This window comes from Lontra canadensis, unplaced genomic scaffold (genome assembly GCF_010015895.1).
Source record: "Lontra canadensis isolate GAN:19392208 unplaced genomic scaffold, GSC_riverotter_1.0 scaffold140, whole genome shotgun sequence".
Lineage (NCBI taxonomy): Eukaryota > Metazoa > Chordata > Mammalia > Carnivora > Mustelidae > Lontra > Lontra canadensis.
The window spans coordinates 3,324,874-3,347,681 of record NW_022631134.1 but is presented as its reverse complement, the minus strand read 5'-3'; the positions used below and the strand labels follow the sequence as shown (position 1 = coordinate 3,347,681).

The 22,808-nt window shown below is 34.8% G+C and overlaps 1 protein-coding gene across 2 annotated transcripts in view; it reads left to right on the top strand.

The window, feature by feature from the left end:
- Nucleotides 1-22,808, top strand: part of IMMP1L (inner mitochondrial membrane peptidase subunit 1) — an 80,471-nt gene that overhangs the window by 43,559 nt on the left and 14,104 nt on the right. For both annotated transcript variants that reach the window (XM_032843428.1, XM_032843427.1), the window contains exons 2-4: nt 9,514-9,647; nt 11,241-11,329; nt 15,548-15,674. In XM_032843428.1, the coding sequence (XP_032699319.1) occupies nt 9,543-9,647; nt 11,241-11,329; nt 15,548-15,674 (321 nt within the window). In that variant the 5' untranslated portion in view covers nt 9,514-9,542. The remainder of the gene's footprint in view (nt 1-9,513; nt 9,648-11,240; nt 11,330-15,547; nt 15,675-22,808) is intronic.

The following is a 22,808-nucleotide window of genomic DNA, read 5'->3' as shown; positions in this document are numbered from 1 at the left end:
TTGCCCTCACTCCCAGTGGTAACCTTACTGTAGTCCTAACAACGATGGGTGACCTTGGAGGGTCTTGAAGTCCAGCCCCTATCTCCCTCACATTGTGTGATTTTCTGTGGCTGCTGACATCTTTGCTTAGGCTTCTAGCCTTTTTATCTACTGCTTTCTGGTGATATTCTGGGAGTCACACACTGCTCAGTTGGCAGTTTAGGAGTTGGCTAATACCTCATGGAGAGACTGAATGCAGACTTTTGGCCCCTTCCTGTTTGCAGCTTGACCCTCACATGATATCTTCTCTGATAACCACAGATTCCAACCTCTGTCTTGGCTAAGTGGGACTGCCACTTTCTCCTAAAATTCTTATTTTCCTGTGCTGCGTGAATTGGCCAGTATTCTCAGAGAAAAGGCCAAGTGAATGTGGAGCTTACCTTATGTTCTTCCCTTCTTTCATAGATCCTAGCCCCTCATATTCGGCCTAGATTGCTGCCTAATGCATCTAAATAGCTATTTTATATATTTATACAAATTTTGTAATTGTTTTCTTGTTTTCACCAAGCAGTGTAATCTGGTACAAACTACTGTGTCAAAACTGGTTGAAGTCTTCCTCTTGCTTCCATTCTTCAGTGTTCAGTCATCTATTTCCCCATCCTTTTCCCCTCTCTCATCAGTGATTCCTCCTCATCATTAGCCTCTCTCCCTGTGGGATTCTTACCTTTGGCTCTCAAAGCGTGCCACTGTGTTTCTATGTTTTAAAAAAAACCTGTTCAGTACCATATTCTTTCTATTATTCTACTGAAGTGTTTCTCAACTGACAGTGGTTTTGCATCCTAGGGAACATTTGGCAATGTCTGGAAATGGTTTAGATTGTCATAACTGGGGAAGGGGATACTGCTGGTACCTAGAGGCCAGTTACTAAAGTCCTACAATATATAAGATAGCTGCCTGCAACAAAGACTTGTGTGGCCCCAAGTGTTAATATTGCTGAAGACAAAAAACCCTGCTCTACTTTTTAGCTTTCCTGAAAAGCCAGACTTTTCCAAAGAATTGACTGTTTATGTTGTTTCCTTTTCTGCATCTCCCTTTCATACTTTTTAAGAAGTTTTAATTTTTTTTACGTAGTACCCAGATGATTTTTAAGGGTAAAATAGTGCCATAACACTTATAAAGAAAATAACAATATTCTCTCCTAGCACCCCTTAATTACATAGTTTTAGCTAGTTAGATGTCAATGGAACGAAGGTGTTTTTTTTCCTAGATAAAAAGACAAAAAATTAGTAGAAAGTAAACTCTTAATAATTTTTTCTGCTTATAACTTGGATGTAACAGCTAATGTTGTTAGAAAATAAATATCTTCCGGGGCACCTGGGTGGCTCAGTGGGTTAAGCCGCTGCCTTTGGCTCAAGTCATGATCTCAGGGTCCTGGGATCGAGTCCCGCATCGGGCTCTCTGCTCAGCAGGGAGCCTGCTTCCCTCTCTCTCTCTCTGCCTGCCTCTCTGTCTACTTGTGATCTCTGTCAAATAAATAAATAAAATCTTTAAAAAAAAAAGAAAAGAAATATCTTCCTTGTTTAAATTACTGTTGTTCTAGTTTTCTCTTGTTTGCAATAGAATAAAATCCTCACTGAGATAGGGGTTATTTTTTTAAGACCTGTCATGTATAAAACTCACTTTGAGCTCCAGAGCTCCAGTCTCATACACATCCACTTGAATATATCATGAATATATCAAATTTAACATGACCAAAACTGGCCTGTTTTCTGTTCCAAATATGGGTATGAACAAAACCATGTGCATAGACCTCTATTTACCCACTCAGTCCAGAAACTTGAGAGTCATCCTGATTATTTCCTTTTCCTTGCTGTTTATTTTGCCTGCTAAATTTCTCAAATCCATTCATTTCTCTCCATTTCCACTGCCATCACTGTAGTGAGTCCAGCCCAACTGACCTGCCAGCATTTTTATTTCAGCACCATTCCAGTCCTTTTTTGGTATAGCAAGGAGAGTGATATTAAATTGAAAATCAAGTCATGTTACTCTCCTGTTTACTGAAGATCTTTCAGTGGTTTCCCATTACTCTTATAATAAAATCCAAAATTCTACAAGACTTTGAATAATCTTGCCTATCTCTTTAGTCTCATTTTATGTCCTTCATATAGGACTCCACCCTTCTTTTAGTTCCTAAAGCATATGCATGCTGTTTCTTCTGCCCATAAGGTTCTTCCCATCCCCTCCATAATTGTAATTTTCTTGCCTTTCAGACTGTAACTTCAATGGTATTCCCTTGGAGAAATCTTCTCTGATTCATCCTAAAGAAAATATGCCCCACCCATCAGTCTTTATCGCTTTATCCTAATTTTTCCTTTTGGAAAGTAATATACTTTTAGTGTTTATTTCTTTACTTTGTATGTTTGTGACATCTGTCCCAATAAACTGTAAGCTCTATAAGGACAGGTGTCATGTTCAGTTTTACATTTCCAGAGCTGAATGCAGTATCTGGCATATAGTAAAAGCTCAATAAATATTTGTTGAATGATTGACTGAATGACTATGTGAATACCTTTTTCCTCTGCAAGTGCTTCTTTTTGAAAAGTTATGTTCTATAATAAAATTGAAAAAAAAATAGTACTATACACATTTGTTTACACCCCATCTGGATTTACAATGAACATTTTGCTACATTAGTGTTCTCTGTTCTTGTTGTTCTCTACATACACATCTGTATGTGAATATTTGTTTATGTCTGTATAGACATTCATGTGTCTGTGTATAAACTTCTCTATCTACATCTACCATTTCTCTCAGTAGTAGAAGTAAACTATATGAAAGCAAGTTGCAGACAGGACATTCTTCTCTAAATCAGTATTTCTGTCCTATGAACAAGATTGTTCTCCTGCACAGTCGTGATACTGTTAAGAAATTTAACATTGTGGGATGCCTATGTAGGACAATTGGTTCAGTGTGTGACTCTTGGTTTCAGCTCAGGTCATGATCTCAAGGTTTTGGGATTGAGCCCCATGTCAGGCTCCACACTCAGCATGAAGTCTACTTGAGATTCTCTCTTCCTCTCTGTCTGCCCCTCCAGCTCGTGCTCCTTCTCTCTGTAAAATAAATAAATAAATCTCTTAAAAATTTTAATGTTGGAACAACATATTTGATTTATAAACCGTGTTCAAATTTTCCATTATCCACATAATATCTCTTATTGCCTTTTTAATTTTCACTCCAGGGTCCAGTTAAAGATTTCATTCTGTATTTAATCATCATGTCCTTTTATTTTTTTGGTAATTAAAGTCACAGTTTTATTATTTTTCTTCTTTCATTAAACTTAAAATTTTTTAAGTGTTCAAGTTGTCATGTAGAATGACCACAGGGATGTATGGAATGGATATGTCTCATTATTCAAAATTAGACTTAGGTTACACATTTTAAGGAATAATACACAGATGATGTACTTGTCGTTGGATCATGTCAGGAAGCTACATCATATCAGTTTGTATGCAGCTAGATTTGCTCATTTGGTTAGATAATGTTTGCCAGATCTCTTGATGTAAAGGTATTTTGCTTAAATAATAAGTTATTTACTTTAATATTTTGCACATATCCTGTTTACCAACATTTTACATAGTAATTTTTAGCATCTATTAATGACCCTTGCCTGAATCAGTTACTACATTGGTAGTAGTTTTATTTTTCCCTCTGTATTTATTAGCTGGCATTTTTTGATAAAGAATTCTTCCTGTCTTCAACAGATACATCTTTTTTAAAAAATCAGTATGTACTCAGATTTTGTTTTATATCTAATGTATTATCTATTACTTTTATTAATTTTTTTAAATCCCACATTTGGCCAGTAGGAGACCTTTTAAAATGGTTCCTATGTCTGCATTTGTCTTAGAGCACATACTTGCTTTCTGGCACAAGATTGTTTTGCCATAAACTATTTCTCCTATTGGGGAATAATATTTGGAACCCAAAAATCTGAGTGCTAAGTGTGCTCATTACTACTGCAGGGTCATTGCTTCTGTTCAGTGGTTAGAGCTAGAATGAGATTTAATATAGGCAGACAGACAGACACACATACACACACACACACACACACACACACACACATATTTATTAAGTAAATTTTTTTAATGTTCTTTTATTTATTTTATTAACATATAATGTATTATTTGCTTCAGGGGTACAGGTCTGTGAATCATCAGGCTTACACAGTTCACAGCACTCACCACAGCACATACCCTCCCCAATGTCCATAACCCAGCCACTCTGTCCCTCCCTGACCACCCTCCAGCAGCCCTCAGTTTGTTTCTGATACCTCCAACTCATCCTTAACCTCTCATTCTGTATTTCTAGTTTCTTTCTCTCTAACATTAAGAATCTTGCTTCCAGTAGTTTAATGCTTACTCATTTGTATTATCTGAAATACACATAAAAGAACAATAAACCTACTAAGAGAAGTTTGAGATTTCATTTGCATTTTTTTTTTTTACCTTAGACTCTATCTTTCTATACGGTGTTCAAAAATACTTGAATTACTTCTTCTGTTTGGTAGTGTTGGCATTTTGAGTATACAGATAGGCTTATTTTTCTTATTTGTTTTCAATTTTAAAATTCCCATTTTAAATCTTTGTTTGTTTACTTCTATTTTTTTTTTTTTTTGGCTGTGTAAAGCATTTGACTCAGAACTATATACAGAGGTATATTTTTCCGTATCCCTTTCACACTATTCCCACCTACTCCCTTTATAAATGTAGCTGTTTTCATTATTTTCTGGTTTCTTTTTTTAAAGATTTTTATTTTTTGAGAGAAAAAGAGAGAGTGGAGGTGGGAGGGAATGGGGAAAGCAGACTCCCTGCTGATCAGGGAGCCTGATGTGGGGCTCAGTTCCAGAACCCTGGGATCATGAACTGAGCAGAAGGCTGACACTTAACTGACTGAGCCACACAGGTGCCCCTGGTTATTTTCTTTATGAAAAAAAAATTTAAAAGTATTCTCTTCCCTTTTTTCCAGAACTGTTAAGTTACTATATATACTTTTTTTTTTTTTTTTTTTTTTTAGCTAGTTTACCTAGAAATCATTTCATATCAGGTCATAGATTTTTTCCCCCCCATGGGTTTATAAAACTCCTCTGTGTAGATATACTGTAATTTTGTTAACCTGTTTTAAATGGATGTGTATTTGACTTGCTTCTGATTTTGCTATTTCAGATAATGCTAATATAAGGAATCTTGTGCACGTGATGTTTGAATTTTGGAGCTGTATTTTTTTGGATCATTCCTAAAAGTGGGGATGGTTGGGTCAGAGAGTAAAATATATGTTATTACAATAGCCACATTCCTCTTCTTAGGGGTTGTCTGTTTTTTGCATAACCATCAGCAGTGTTTCAAATGCCTATTTATGAGAATTACTTCATTAATATCAAATATTGTAAACTTCTACATGATGAATTATTTCTTTAGCAAGTGGTATATTATATCATCAGGGTGCCTATGGGAAACAGCTGACATACGCAAAGTAGGATAATTTAAGGAAGGTTTATTTACAGAAACTAATTACAGAGGTGTGTGCAAGATACTGGAGAATCACCAAGGTTGGTGTTAACAGGATCCAGCATCAGTAAGTCTGTTTTCACTCCTAAGCATGAAGGGACCAGGGGAAGGAAGGGTTATAGGAACCTGGAAGAGTGATTGCTACATAGGAGACTGCCTTTGTTCCAAAGACATAGTGAGCCCTTTAAGAAGAGTCCACAGGTAAGACACCAGGAAAATACATAACTCTTCCTTCCTCTGACTTCCTGCTGGAGTCCAGTTAAAGGGTACAGGAGTGCCTTGATGTATTTCATCTAGGTCAGTTTTCCTAGGGCAGAGAGTAGTATGGAGAAGTGTGGAGAGAAATCTGAAGGGGACAGCAGAAGTTATCCAGTACATGTATGCACATACAGATTCATGGACCTTTGAAATAACTGTGTAAACCAGAGGTTTAGAACCTCTGTCTTAATCTTTTCTCCTAGTAAGGCTACTGCATGCCAGCAGTGTGTGGCTTATTTGTGTTTTATATGAATGCTACTTTCCACTCTGAGATTACTCTTAAAAAGAAAAAAATTCATGAGTTCTTATTCTCAATTTCAGTATTTGTCAACAGTGCTTCTCAATGCACTTTTAAAATACAGGGCCAAAAGTCTATCAGATTTCACTCTAAATAGCTTCATAGCTGTCTTTTCCCCCTTAAGAGACTAATATCTGAAGTAATTTTAGCTACTTCACACTCCATCCTGTTGCCAATATCTATTGGGAAGAAACAGTGTAAGCAGTGTCTGTTAACCTCTTTCTTCTGATCACTCTTATCTATTAATTTTATTATTTTATGAGACCATTTCATTACAAGCATTGTATTTAAAGTTGGGCATTGTCTGTATGATTTTAAAAAAAAAGGCTTTATGGCCCCAGTTACTACTGAATGGGAGTTAATAACAAGCCTTCTCAGTGATTCAGAACCACTGTATAGTTACGGCATCTTTGTATTTTTGAGTATGTTTTTTTAACCAATTGGATTCTATTGCATAATCCAAATGTTTTAAATTTTGGTAGATTGCTAAGTGATTTACCTTCTAATTTCACCTTTCATCAATGTTAGCAATAGTTTCTTGGTAAGTGCCATATGTTTCCTCTTATTTAATATATCTCCTCTCTAATATCAGGTAAGCCCATTTTTATTTTAGTTTTAAAATTTAATATCCATCTCACTACTTTTTAGGATTTATTATCATGGATCACATTTTCAGAGTGAAGCTGTAGGACTTATCCCACTTTTCCCTAATTTTATAGTTAGAGCAAAGTAGTTCTTAGGCAACCTAATTAACTTTATTAACTTAATATAAAATTTACTCTATTATTATTTCATTTTTCCTCTTAAGAGTCTGTTTGAGGGGCACCTGGGTGGCTCAGTGGGTTAAGCCTCTACCTTTGGCTCAGGTCGTGATCTCCGCATCCTGGGATCGAGCCCCGCATCGGGCTTTCTGCTCAGTGGGGAGCCTGCTTCCTCCTCTCTCTCTGCCTGCCTCTTTGCCTGCTTGTGATCTCTCTGTCAAATAAATAAATAAAATCTTTAAAAAAAAAAAAAAGTCTGTTTGAATTAATAGTTTCAGTTATAAAGTGTTTTTATTTTTAAATGGCACTTCTTATTTTTTGAGTTCTGAGAGTTAACTAATTTTTAAAGTACAACAGTTATAACTAAACCAAATTTCTTATTCCTCCCTCTGGATGAGAGAAGTTATTTTTCCATATTACCTGAATGATTTAATGAGAAGACTTAAGATGTTACTGAGAATTTCTTTTGTCAGTGAATATGACATTAACATGTCTCTTCATTAAAATCTCCAGTGGTCTTCTCATCATTTTGAATATTATAACCATTCTATAATAATGAAGATATGGAAGGTAATAGACTGGGTTCAAAATTTATTCATTAATTTCCTCAGATAAGCCTTCTGTTTACTGTCTTCTTTGGTAGGCCCAATGGATTCAAACATGATTAGCACAGTCATTGCCCACAGACATATAAACAAATGTAGTGTAATAAGGGAAAAAATATAAACAATATAGTGTGGTAAACATTTTAATCAGTGTATGCCTAGGGAAGGTGAGTGACACAAAGCATAGGTAACATTTCGTGGGAGGGTGCCAAGGAAGACTTGTTAGAGGAGGAGATATAGTAAATGTTTAATAGATGAATGAACACTAATAAGTAATATAACACAAATAAAAGATATAGTCCTGTGCTATAGACTATAAAATTCTATTATTTGAAGATCAGTTAGCAAGAAACTTAATTGAAAATGCAACTAATGTTAAGAGGCGATAGAGCATATGTGGATTGCCAAGTGAATAATACAGCAACTAGCATTTATCGAAATACTCTGCAACACAGATTACATGTCTGATTGCATATAATCCTCACTAACTCTCTTAGATAGGTATTAAGTCCATTTTACAGATAAAGACATTGAGACTTACTGAAGCATAATAACTTCCCGGTCATACAGCTAAAATGGTGGAGCCAGCTTCCAAATTCAGGCAGATAAACTTCAGAAAAAGTGCTCTCAATGCCATATATTAAAAAAAAAAAAAAAAAGAAAAAAAAAAGAACATTAAGACCCATGGGAACCAAGAAGAGAAAGAAAATCTTGCCTCTTGAGAGCATTTGGAGAAGAGTTACTAATTAGATAGATGATGGATATCATGAAGAATATTCCAGGCATGGGTGTTGACATAAGTGTTCCCTGGCACTTGTTTACTTGAAGAACAAACCAATATTATTGACTGGTCAGATCATGTAGGAGTATCAGGGAAGATCAGGCTGGAAACTGAGGATGGGATGGGAGCCATCTGTCATGGATCCTGAAAATGAATCTAAGTAATCTGTACTTCATCTAGGAGAGAGCCATTGAGGTTATGGGAGCAGAAGAGTAATTAATACAGAAGTCAGTTTAACATAATGATTAAATTCTTGACTCCGTCATTTTCCAACTTTGTGATGTTGAGTACATAAGTTTACTATTCTTAGCCTCCTTTTCCTTATCTGTAAAATGAGGATGGTAATAATATCTGCAGAGGTTAACTTGTAAAGCCTGACATATACCAAGTATTGAGCAATGTTATATGTTATTATTACTGATTTGTTTCAGTAAATTTAATCTGAGAACAGTGCATAGTAGTCTAGGCCTATACCTTAGGCCATTAGTTGAGAAATTCTTGAAACACAGTTGTAACAGGTAAATGGAAAGGAAAGGACAGATTCGTAGGAATATTTTAGGTGAATAATATTAACTATTTATGGAGCTTTTAAAAAAATCTATATAGTTCTTTATATTATTTCATAGTATTCATGTGCTTATTATTGTATCAATAATCAATAGCTGACAACTGAATGTAACTGTAATTTACAAAGCACTTTGACATGTTAATGGATTTTATTCTCAGAATCATTCTATAAGATATTATTTCCAGGCCAAGAGAGGTTAAGTAAGTCATTGAAGATCACGAAAGTTAATGAAAGTATCAGTTTACTACTTGAATTTCCATATACCTATTCTAGTGCTTTCTCTTTCATGTCGTATTATATTATGGCAAGAACTGATAAAACAGTATGAAACAGTATGAAAAACTATTATTAGTACTTTGAAAGAGTTAATATCTTTTCTTAGGTATCTATATTAATACCAAGAAAAAAATCAAAGCATGAAAGGAGACAGATAAAATCAGAGTTTACTAGTTATCTAATTTATATGTAAACCCAGTCGTATTATCTGAATATAATCTCTATTCAGTAGATCAAAGTATTAAGCGGTTTTAATTTGCCATTTAAAATATTGTTAGGACAAATGAAAATAAGCTCTTGCTTTTCTGCACCAAACTGCATTAGGCATTTACTACATTCTGGGTGATTGTAAATATTTTACAGTTGAGTTGTTTCGTGTTTTAAATAGTATTGATTATGAAACTTTTTGAAATTTACCATCAGGCCAGTGGTGGCAGAGTCTGCATAGAACTATGCTTCGTGGTGTTCTGGGAAAAACCTTTCGACTTATTGGCTATACTATTCAGTATGGCTGTATAGCTCATTGTGCTTTTGAATACGTTGGTGGTGTTGTCATGGTAAGTTTTTACATAAAAGAAAATAATAATTTTAAGTATGTACTTTTTTTAATTGAAGGAAAATGTATTTTTCCTTTATTTTAATTGAAGTAATTTAATGACTAAATTGTGACTATTGAAACATAAAATCTTTCTAAATTTTGGGATATAAGAAACTATGTTGGAATCAGCACTGGTATAAAATTAAGAACCATTACTGCAGATTCGGTTCTGTATTATGTTTTATTCTGACAGGGGCCCTATTAAATAATAATCTAATAATAATAGTTTTTTACCATTTATTGAATTCTACTTTCTGTGTTCCAGTGATGTTTTATGTTTTATATTTATTAATTCATTTAATCTTTTCTACTCTGTGAGTTACTTATTAGAAATCCATTATACATAGGAGGAAACTGAGGCTCAGAAAGCTTAAGTAACTTGTTCCAAGTTCCACAGTTAGTAAATAGATTCGGAGTTTCAACACAGATCCTCCCAATTTTCAAAACTCCTGCTCTTAGCTAGTTGTGTTTAACTGTCATTAAAACAAATAATTATTCTGCCTGGTGTCAATATTAAAATGTTAAGGCTGTCCCCCCGCCGACCAATGCTTTTTCTAAATATTGCATCATAAATCTGTCAACTTTGTACTAATCTTTTGTCATGTAAGTGAAAGAATAAATTGAATGTCTAGTGAGTGGGTTTTGTAGGTTTTTATCTGGTGTTTACCCTAAAGGATTCACAGTCATACAACCTCAAATTTAGCTGGAGAAATGCAAATAAATATATTTAACTGAAAGTCTCCTCTTTGATTTTTTAAATTTACATTAGTACTTCCAGTGGGCTACAGAGGTAGCAGATACAAACTTTCATTGTGTTCTTTGTTATTTCTGCCTTAGTAGGATATTTTTGAGTAAAAAGTTTTTTATCAATGCCCAAGTGAAATCAGTGGAGACTGCTATATTTAGATATTTTAAGTGGTGATCATTTATTACAGTTTTGAGGTATATATGAAGATCATTGTTTTAACACATACTAATAGGAAGTCTTTAAAATGCATCTCATTATGCCACTATTTTTCAATAGAAAAAATAAATTGCAGCCCCATCAAATGAGTAAGCTATTCTGTTGGAAGAGAACTCAAGGCACGAACTTATTGAGAATAGTACGATACTACTTAGTAAATTACCATCATGGGCAGTGGGTATTTGATAATAGCAAGAAGATAAATAAGTCATTCATTTATTTATTCAAATATTTATTATCAGCTTTATGCCAAGCACTGTTTTTGTCATTGGTTATGTAACTGGGAACATGAGTGTTAAGGTCCCTGACCTCATGGAGCTTACATTATACAGGGTAGTCAAAATTTGGAAACATAGATATTTTATTCATGTATTGTATTCTCGGTAAACTATTTTTAATATATTTTCTGTGTTTCCAGATTATGTGGCCACTCTGTAGGGTTGAATGTATAAACTTATAAACTTATAAATCACCTCCAAATTTGAAGAACATTTGTTTGATTTTTTTTTCTTAAAAGCCTGCTCATTGATTTATGTTACATTGAAAAAGGGTTTCAATTCAAATTAAAAAAATTACCTCTCTTTTCAGTGTTCTGGACCATCAATGGAACCTACAATTCAAAATTCAGATATTGTCTTTGCAGAAAATCTTAGTCGACATTTTTATGGTATCCAAAGGTAAATTTCTGTCATAGATATATTAAAGCTATAGTGAAGTCATGTATACACATTGTATCTTTTTTGTAGCTTATCTGTAAAAACTCTTTTGTAAATAATCAAATTAATGACCAGCTAGTTAAAATTTTGATTCACATATTTTCTCTCAGTTGAAGAAATTTTAATAGTTTCCGTAAACATGCTCAGTCATTGTTGGCTAAAATAGAATAGCAGTCCCTTTTATAATGTACATTCAAGCCTACTTTACTTTTGGTGGGGGGTGGGTAGCTCTACAGCATTTTGAGTGAAGAACCTAGGGACTTAGGAACATTATATACCAAACCAGTGATTGGCTTCTAAATTTTTTTTTAATTTAAAATGATTATTTTTAGTCGATAGAGCCATATAGAGCTGGGACCCAGGAATCTTATCTAATCTCAGTCTCCTGATTAATTAAGTTGAAAAACTTCTTGACAAATACTGTTTGCCACTAAGTTTTTAAAAATCCTATTCTAAATGGTGTTTCCAGTCCCTGTGATACTGTTTATTCTACTTACATATGTATTATTTCTTCTGAACGAATGTCAAGTATTAGTAATTTAATGTATTTTCTAAAGGGCACCTCTCTAATTCCCTAAAATTTTGGGTTCATTAGTTTTTCATAATTCTGAAAAAAATAATACCACTTTTTCATTTCCATAAACTTCAAATTTGACTCACTAGAGTTGGTATTTAGCTTATGGCTTAAGTAGGTTTAAGCACTCCTCTTTCATTATTTGCCTCTTCTGTAGTCTGTTTCACATTACCTAAAAGTCATCAAGAATGGTGTAAAACTGTTCTTTGCATTTTTGATTCTGTAGATAGAAGTTATCTCTTGGTCAAGCTGTATAGTCTAGCATCGTCCTACGTAAAATTCTTCAGATATTTTACTCATAGCAACTTCAGGACACCTAATTGATAGTTATGGGGTTATAAAATAAGACTTACATAACAGGTTGTGTTCTAGCTTTCTTTCCTTTTTAACTTATATCCAAATCACATCATACAGTCTTTGGATTAACTGGAGACCTAGCATCACTGTAGCATGAAGATAAGCTGCTGTTTTCCATGCTGATGACATGGTTTTACTCTCATACTCCTTAAGCATTCTTAACAAGGAGCTGAACTTGTTGGCTAAATAGATTTTGAATGAATAGCTCAATATCATCTTTTTTTTCAATAGATAATCTTTGCACTCAGATGGATAATATGAGTAACTGCATTCAGTAACTTAATTAAGATTCTTAGAAGGTTTCATTTTGTATTTTGTTTAGTCAAGAGGCCCTTAGGTTGAGGGATAGCTTAAAATCTTGCATTTATATGACATATACCAAATAATTTTTACAATCAAGGTTGTCAGTTGGTAAGTTCAACTTTAAAAATACTACTGTTCTGAGTATTCTTTTTCTTTTGTCTGTAGCATAGAACTCTGAGATTTCAGGGGAATCTCTGACCTTTGGCAAGAGATCTGTTAGCTAGCTGCTTATTTCTAAAGCTAGAATAGGGGCTTCTGGGTGGCTCAGTGGGTTAAAGCCTCTGCCTTCGGCTCAGGTCATGATCCTAGGGCTCTGGAATCGAGCCCCACATAGGGCTCTCTGCTTGGCGGGGAGCCTGCTTCCTCCTCTCTCTCTCTCTCTCTCTGCCTGCCTCTCTGCCTACTTGTGATCTCTGTCAAATAAATAAATAAAATCTTAAAAAAAAATAAGTTAGAATAGCCATCCATTTAGGCAAAAATGAAAGTCTGCATAACTGGTACCTAAAGCTCTTGGATCTCTTCAGTTAAATGCACACAACACTCATATTTAAAACAATCAGAGTCTCTTATTACTACTATTACTACTTATTCTTTCACCAAATAATGAGCACCTAATTTATAAGAGAAGATGTGCAGTACAGAGAATGTTAAGATGAATAAAATATTGACCCTTTTCAAAAGCTTACGATTTAGTTGGATAATAAGCATGTTTATAACTATAAATGAGAGGAATATTTAAATCTTTGTTCTATTAAGTTCATTTTAAAAGCCTATTTGAAGGAGTTGAGAAACCAAGGAATAATTATTTCGATCTAAGTTCTATGCATATGTCTAGTTATACCACCAGAAGTATAGTCTGCATAAATATTGTTTTCCGTAAAACTCCTTAACTGAGGGGCACCTGGCTGGCTCAGTCAGTAGAGCATGTGACTCTTAATCTTAGGGTTGTGAGTTCAAGCCTCACATTGGGTGTGGAGCCTATTAAAAAGTTAAAATTAAATTAAAAAAAAATTTTTTTTTAAATAATTAAAACATCTAAGAACCATGAGAGACTGTGGAATCTGAGGACCTAACTTGAGGGTTTTGGAGGGGAGTGGGGTGGAGGTTGGGTGAGCTTGGTGGTGGGTATTGTGGAGGGCATGTATTGCATGGAGCACTGGGTGTGGTGCATAAACAATGAATTCTGAACACTGAAATTAAATAAATAAAAATTTAAAAAAAAATTAGAAAACCACCTTGACTGAATTATGCTTTTTATGTTGCCATGTAAGTTCAGAATTTGTTTTAGGGATCATGTTGATTATTTTGTTGAAAAATGTAAGCTGAATAAAACACCCACAGAAAACATTTCTTTCCCCAAAGCTAGCCAAAATCAGCTTTGTTTAGTATGATCTTTGCAAACTTATTCATCTGAAGGTTTCATTGGCATGGTTCCATTTGGTTGAAAAGAGACTAGTTTATCCCATTTCAAAAAAAGGACAGCCTTGTATTACCTGCAAATACAGAATTTAGTGTTTATTTTATTTTATTTTATTTTAAAAGATTTTATTTATTTATTTGACAGATAGAGATCACAAGTAGGCAGAGGCAGGCAGGGAGAGAGGAAGGGAAGCAGGCTCCCTGCTGAGCAGAGAGCCCGATGCGGGACTCGATCCCAGGACCCTGGGAGCATGACCTGAGCTGAAGGCAGAGGCTTTAACCCACTGAGCCGCCAGGCGCCCTAGAATTTAGTATTTTAATAGCTTTCAACTCTAACCACAAGAAATTATCATTCCAGTGAATACGAGTACTATAAAATTTCTTAGGAGTATGGGTGGTATCTTTTATTACCTTACATCAAAATCCTTCTTGTATATTCCTCTTTGATTTAGTTGTTTAAGATAATTGTTTTACCTCACAAACTAAACTTTGTTAATCATTCCTGTGTAATTAATCAGATTTTCATTTTTAGAATGAAAACAAAGTTTAGAACCAAGAAGCTTAGAATTCTTATTAATACTTATATGTAGTGATAACTAGGTTTCTGATTTGACTGTTATTTTCCTTTTATTTTTATGGCTTTTGATATTTTGGTATATTCACTTTTTATTATGAGTGACATCAAATTATTGTGGAACTATGTACACATAATATAGATAATTAAATCCTTTCAAATACGTGTGTTAGTCAACAGAATTCACTTACTACTCATTTTTTTTCAGGAAGAGTGTTGTGTTCTGTTTGGTTGGGGTGCTTAGTCCTATTTTGTCCTTCCTCCATTTTGTCTCCTTCATTTATACTTTTAAAGATCTTTCTTATTCTTCTAATACATGTATATTTTTATTTCTTCCATGAATCGTGCCTTCTACATGTAACATACCCACTGTGTTGGTATTATATATTTGATATACCAATTTATTTTTTGTAGTGTATGTTTGGGCATCTTTTAGCATTTTATTTGCTTGTGTCTTCTGATATTGTTCCTCAAAAATAAGTTTTTTTAACTATACTGTAAATTATTTGGGTATGCTTTATACATTCTTTGAGCTCTAGGGAAATATTTATGCTGTCCCTATGTTTTTATGTGCTCTAGAGGCAATCAGTACTAATGGCTGGACAGTAAAATTTACTTAATTTGTTGGTACTTACGTGGAATTGCTTTTCTATACTTTTGGTTTTAAAAATTTGGATACAGAAGTTACACATAGTGGATAAAGTATAAGAAGATGGTTGTTATGGTATTACCAGAAATTTTAAAATCTTCTAAGAGCTTTTCCACAACTCTTCGTGGATTTTGACCCATAAAACTCAGTCACAAAATTTCTCAAAGCTGGTAATATGAGAGGGTCAATATGTGAGAGGACAAAAGGTGTGGCTTTAAGTTATACAAATATTATAGCAGTGCTGTCTGTGTATTAATGTTTAATAAATAACATTGACCTTTCTTCTGACTTTTCTCCCCTCAGAGGTGACATTGTCATTGCAAAAAGCCCGACTGATCCAAAATCAAACATTTGTAAAAGAGTAATTGGCTTGGAAGGAGACAAAATCCTCACCAATAGTCCATCAGATTTCTTTAAAAGCCATAGTTATGTAAGTAACATTTTAATTGTTATTCATTGATTAACATTAACTGAACACACCGACAAAAGAAAATAACTTAATTCACATTTTGAATATAAATTAAAATGCTGCATTCAGTAGAATTTAAGTATGTTTGTATCCAGAACAATTTGGCCATTATATTTTATATATTTTAGTTTATTTTAAAACCCTTCTTAAACATACAATATAGGGGTGCCTGGGTAGCTCAGTGGGTTAAAGCCTCTGCCTTCAGCTCAGGTCATGATCCCAGGGTCCTGGGATTGAGCCCCGCATCAGGCTCTCTGCTCATCAGGGAGCCTGCTTCCTCCTCTCTCTCTATCTCTCTCTCTGCCTGCCTCTCTGCCTACTTGTGATCTCTGTCTGTCAAATAAATAAATAAAATCTTTAAAAAACAAAAAAGAAAAAGAAAAACATACAATATAAATATCTCAGTAATAATTGTTGTAGGCAAGATTCACCAACGGATGTCAAAATTTTGGGCGAAAGTTTGAGAGAAATAGTTTATGTGCACAGTCTCAAGGTATCTCTTTCAAGATATTTATTGCAAAGGGACAAATAGTAGTTGGTAGAGGAGAAACTGTCAGACACCACCTTAATTGAGTGATCAAGGTTAAGTTCACCAGTAAAAAGACATATCAACATAATATAACCCCTGAAGTGAAGCACTAAGAAAGGTGCGTATCACTTTTGTGATATTTTTGCAAAAGTAAGTGTAACCTCAGTCTAATCATGAGAAAATATCAGATAAACCCTAAGTGTCATTCTGCAATATAACTGACTAAACTCTTCAAAAATGTCAAGGTCATGAAAAACAAGGAAAGACAAGTGTCTTAGATTGGAAAAGACAAGAGACATGCCCCTAAATGCCAGCTGGGATCCTGGGTTAGAAAATTTTCCACTGACTCGTAACAGCAAATATGGTAAAATCAAAGTCTGCAGTTTAGTCTTTTTAAATCCTACTTAAATTTTTAGGATAGAAATTGTATATACCTTGCTCTAGTCAACTTTACTGTCCAGTTAGAAAAAGAGAGCAAGAATAGCAGAAAGGAAGAGTGAAGAGCAGATATAATTTTAGCTCCTCACCAGTCACGTGGCTGCTGTGACAGAGCTTACGGCAGCTGGGGGGCAGGGGGGTGTCCTTTTGTTTACTCAGCCTATACTTGTCTTACTTTAATAATTGTAACTTAATTTTTTACTTTTCTTTAAATTTTCTGTGTTACCCTCAAATTACTGATGCAGCTGTTAGATCTATTAACTAAATTTACCTCTGTTTTTATCCCCAATTTAAGCAAATAATTAGGTTTAATTTCTTGATCATTGTGTATTTATTTTGAACTATGATAGCCTCTGATTGCCTTGTAAGTTTGATCAATGGATTACTAAATCTGTTATTTATGTACCATCCATAAGAGATTATGGTTCAGCAGTACAAATGTTTTTAATGTTTATTATCACAGTGCTAAACATATTAGTAATTGTTAGCTGATGGTGATAATATTGAAGGTGATAGTGTAGTATCGGGTAACCTATTTTTCTATGACCTTCATCATGGACATTGTATCCCTTTGTTCTTTAAAAATGTCGGAATTTTACATAATGGTTTCACCTTCATATGACTGTTAACATTTCATGAGACATTCTAGTCACTTTTAAGTTGTTTTAGCAACAAGCATATACTTGAGACCAGAAATAATTTTATCAATAGGTAGAACAAAACATGTAAATGAAGGCATCGACTATCTGTGTACTTAGGCACCACATAATTGTTATTTTCTCTTTAAGGGTTATTAGAGGAAGAATATCAGGGGATTAGATATTTGCTAAGTAATCTGAGAAGACAAAGGACTATAAGATGTAAATTTTTTGACTATTCTATTTAAGGAAAATATTCTTTGAATTTTTATGTTCAGTGAATGGATAAATTAGAGGACACTGCCATATTGTTCTAGGTATATTCCATTCACCTTGGTTTGCATGTTTGTAAATGACAGACATAATTGTAATATACTTTTGGTCAACACTTATTATATACTTCATCTGTATTAGATTCTGTTGAAACTCTTCACAAGGATTAATTTATTTTTAATCATCCCAACAGCAACCCAATAACATACAGGTAGTGGTAGTATTTGCCAGATGAGAAAACTGGACAATGGGGAGGTTAAACAGATTCAAACAGTGAAAAAAAGGTTGGAATTCAGACACAAATACCCTGGCTCCATCCAGAATTTGTACTCCTTACCATGCTAATACTGCTTGTCCAAAATATCCCCTACTGATTATTATTATTTGTACTCCCATCTCATCAAAATGTGCTTCCCTAAAAATTTTTTGTCTTCATTATTCTTTAAAAAGAAAGGGAACTATTTCTGATCAGGGATAGTATTGGTCCTAAAAGAGAAGCCAGTGATTTTTTGAAAGCTTCCCTGCCTCCACCAGTTTTTCTAGGCTGGGTTTTTTGAGCAGTAAGAATTGTGTAGTTATTACAGAACCACTTTAGCAAATGTGTTCCATTAATCAAGGTGATTTATAACAAAAATTCATCCAAGTTTGGAGCACTCTGAAGAGAAATCCAAGCCTTTGCAGGGTCTCCTCCTCTAGAGGGTTCCCTTTTTCAGTTATCTTTGAAGCACACTGGTGCTGTATTTTATGAAAGGGGTTCTTTCCCTTACCGATGTATCTTAGAAAAATCATTAGTGTTTATGATGAAGACATTACTATTCAGATCTTGATTGAGCTGTTTGGTAAAGATGATGAACGTTAAGTGTGTTTTGAATTTCAGGTCCCCTCCCCCCACCCCTTCACCCCCTAAAAATGTTCTCCTAAGTAGGTGCTTCAGAAAGCAAAGCAACAAAATCGTCATTTGGAACCTAGAATTTAGAGTTTAGCATATGAAAGAAATAGCATTGTTCCTAAGTTGGTGAAAAAGAATATAAACAGATCGTTGATTAAGTGATGTGGAACCATTTTATTCATTCTGGAGTTGTAAAAGTCCATGTGGCGGCAATACTTACAAACCATGATTTATTTTTTACATTAAGCATTTGGAAACTAAGCAATCCCTATCAGGTGCTATTGCAGTGGGCTTTGCTCATTTCAATGATATTGAGGCCAGTAATTCTTGCCTTGGGTTATGGGCTAAGCATTGGCTACTAGGATATAAGCTTAATTTGTGACTTTGAAAAGAAATATACTCAGCTCAAACATCTTGAATAGCCTGCACAGTAGCAAGGTGTGCTATGAAAGCCTATATAAGGTAGTTTCCATTTTCCTAGGGATAGTAGAGCCAGGGCTCAGGTAATAGTGAAATTTTGTTATAAAGTTAATGAGAAGATGAAGAAAAACACTTTATAATTTTTCTGAAGGTAACATTGTGTGATAGTCCAGGGCTATGATTTTAATCTGTGGTGTAACCTATTCCTAATGTTTAGGCATTTTGCAGTGTAGTAAGTGTGCAATATAATAAGTTCTATCCGCAAACAAATATCCTATAAAATTTACCAATGAACAAACTCCTTTGACACCACAAACTCCTATAGGAAAGACTGGCATCTGTTTACTCACTTTGCCTGAACTTTGGATTTTTTTCTTGAGCTCATTCCTGTTAGGTTTGGGTCCCCCACCACTTCATTGAAACAGTTCTTGTCAGGGGTCCCCACTGTTATTTATCCAGTGGTCAACTTCAGGCCTCATTTTACTTGACCTGTTGTTAGTATTTGAAATATTTGTTCTCAAAACCTGGTTTCACTTAGTTTGGGGGACAGCACATTTTCTAGTTTTTTTCCCTGTCTTTCTGTTTCTTCTGAGATTCCTTTGTTGGTTCCTCTAAACTTTGGAGTAACTTAGGGTTCATATTTTTAAACTTCATCTCTTGTCCATATACACTCACACATTCATCCTGTCTCATGGTTTTAAATATTACCTAACTTAACTTCCAAATTTATATCAACTACAACCTCATTCCTGAACTCCAGAATCATAAATCTAATAGCCTACTATCCACCGTAGTACACAATGGGCACTTCAAACTTGATGTGTCCAAAACCAGACTCCTAATCATCTTTCCCAGACTGGCTCATCCTACACATATCCCCATCGCAGGAATGGCGACTCCATTCTTCTGCTTGCTCTGCTTCTAAAACTTGGGAGTCCTCCTTGACTCTTTTTCTCTTTCACTGCGCATCCAGTCCATTAGCAAGTGATGGTGGCTGTGTCTTTTAAATATAATCAGAATTAGACCACTTCTTGCTATCATCTCTGTTACCTTTGGGGTGCAAGACAAATTCGTATCTTGTTTTCCTGCAGTAGCTTATGAACTGCTGTCTCTGTTTGTACCACTCCCACGTTCTTGTATTTTTCTTTTAAGAATTATATATATGTGTGAATAACAACATCATTGTTGTTTTGGCAGAGATCTAAGCAATAGAAGCAGTTTTACATTTCAGAAAGAACTGATAAAATGTTCTCAGGATATATTAGTGGTATAGTGTTTTTAAAAGAAGTTGTAAATGGGGCAGTATGCCAGTGATAAAGGTGTTTGACAGTAAATTGGAAAATATTTTTGAAAAACTGATCAGCAAACTGAAAAACTCACTAATGGGACAGCATTAGAAAATGGTAAGTCTATATAGTTAACACTAATAGCCCCTTAATGTGTACTGTGTATTTAGGTTATAGTTCAAATCCTTGAATATCCTAATGCTGTTTTTCTGTTTGTTTAAATGTCATTTACTTTAGCTAAAAGTCACAACCATATGGTGTTCTATTACCACTTGTATTATAAACACAGAAAGTACTCATGTGTAGGGAAAGGAGTCATCAGATTGAAAGGGCTTGTTTATTATAAGCTGCTGATACACTAAATCCTTATGTCATTTAAATAGAAGAACTACCTAATAATGTCACTCATTACAACTAGGATATCTAAACAAGGGACTTGCTTTTTGCAGACTATAGTGATAAAAACCTGTGCTACACATTCATTTCTCAGCAACGGGTCCCAGGATAATCAATCATGGCATACTGCTAATGCCTTGATTGCAGCTGATGTGGAGGAAATATGTTTACTCTCTTGCTAAAGTGAGGTTCACTGAGGAGATGACGTGACTTTTTCATCCTATAGCTAACACAATTCTGAAGATAAATTTGACTTGTTTTTTATGATTCTGAGGTTTTTTCTTCTGATATTAACATTAAATAATCACCTTTGAGGTCTCCACAACTTAAACATTTTCTGATGTGTTCTCTGAACATTTTCAGAATAATTTATCTTATTTTAACAGTAACATGTAGTTTATAGAATTTTATTTTGTAGAAATGTATTTTATCTTAATGTTTGTATATATATGTAAATATATATATATATTCATATACATATGCACAAAGATTAAAATTTCTGCTGAAAGAATAACAAGTCTTCCTGAAGTGGTTTTGTTCACCTAAATATATTTTAACCACTCAAAGTTGGAAAAGCAGTGTCACTGCTGTGAGTCGAGGGGGGCAGTTATGAGTTCAGTAAAATGAAAATATTTATGTATGTTTATCTGAAAGTTTTATGAGACCTCTCTACTTTAAGGTTGCCTAAAAGGAATTGGGAGAAATTAAGAAAACTGAAATTATAATGCTGCTGTTTAGTAGAAGCATCTGAAGCAGACTCCATCACTGATGGTAGTAAAAAGAATATATTCCAAGTGTCATGTGACTTCCCAATCCGATAGAGTGATCTGCTGGAAAGTTGCTGTTAACTAAGTGAAGTATGTTCAAATCCTTTGAAATAAGCAACTAAATGAAGTTCTTCTGTTACCGCTTTGCGTAATTCTTTGGGTTTCAGTGACTCACTTAATGTTAGTCCATAAAGGCATTCTCATTCTACTAAACTATCATCTACTTAAAATAAGAATAGAAAGGAAGAATATCATGTAAAAGTAGGTGTGCATGGAGTGCCTGGGTGTCTCAGTTCATTAAGTGTCCAACTCTTGATTTCAGCTCAGGTCATGATCTCAGGTTTGTGGGATCGAGCCCCACTGTGGGCTCCATGCTCAGCAGGTAATCTGCTTGGCATTCTCTCTCCCCCTCCTCCCCACCCTTCTTGCACACTTGTGCTCTCTTTCTCTCAAATAAGTACATGTTTAATAAACAAAAATAAGTGTGCATGTTATAAGACAGTTGAAGATTATAAATTAGCAAGAAACTGTTGGCATTACAAGCCACTGTACTGCTAACCTACAAAAACGAGTGCTTTCCTCTTGCATTAGAATTACCATAACTGTTGTAAGACAATATAGGAATTGGGGTGCCTGGGTGGCTTAGTTGGTTACGCATTGGACTCTTGATTTTGACTCAGGTCATGTTCTCAGGGTTGTGAGATTGAGCCCCATGTCAGGCTCCACACTGGGCATAGAGCCTACTTCAGCTTCTCTCTCTCCCTCTCCCCATCTCTAGTCCTCTGTCTCTTTAAAAAAAAAAAATAAAAAAAGAAAAGAAAAGAAAAATGTAGGAATCATTTAGTTTGTTACAGCTAGTGCCTGTGTCCCCACTAAACACACATGAAGGCCCAACAGATTTGTCTCCTTAAAACTGTAGGGTGACGGGGCACCTGGGTGGCTCAGAGGGTTAAAGCCTCTGCCTTCAGCTCAGGTCATGATCCGAGGGTCCTGGGATTGAGCCCCATATCGGGCTCTCTCCTTGGTGGGGAGCCTGCTTCCTCCTCTCTCTCTCTGCCTGCCTCTCTGCCTACTTGTGATCTCTCTCTGTTGAATAAATAAAATCTTTAAAAAAAAATTAAAATGTTTAAAAAAAACTGTAGGGTGAGCAGTTTAAAATTTTAAGATGCAACTTAATATTCTGATCTACTTCCTGTACATTATATGTATAAATCTCCAAATCAGGAAGGATTAGAGAAGCTTTCTGTCATCCGAAGACACTTGAAATTTGACCTGACTTCCCTATATAGAGAAAGTCAAAGTAGGTGTAGGGACATAGACCAATATGGACTTGTGACCCTAAGTGCAACCGTTGTACCTGACCCCAAACCAATACCAGCATTTAAGCAACTTTAAGGAGGATATCCTCAGGAGCAGCTAGAACCACTGGACTTAGGGGGCAGGGAGTTGGGGTGGGAGA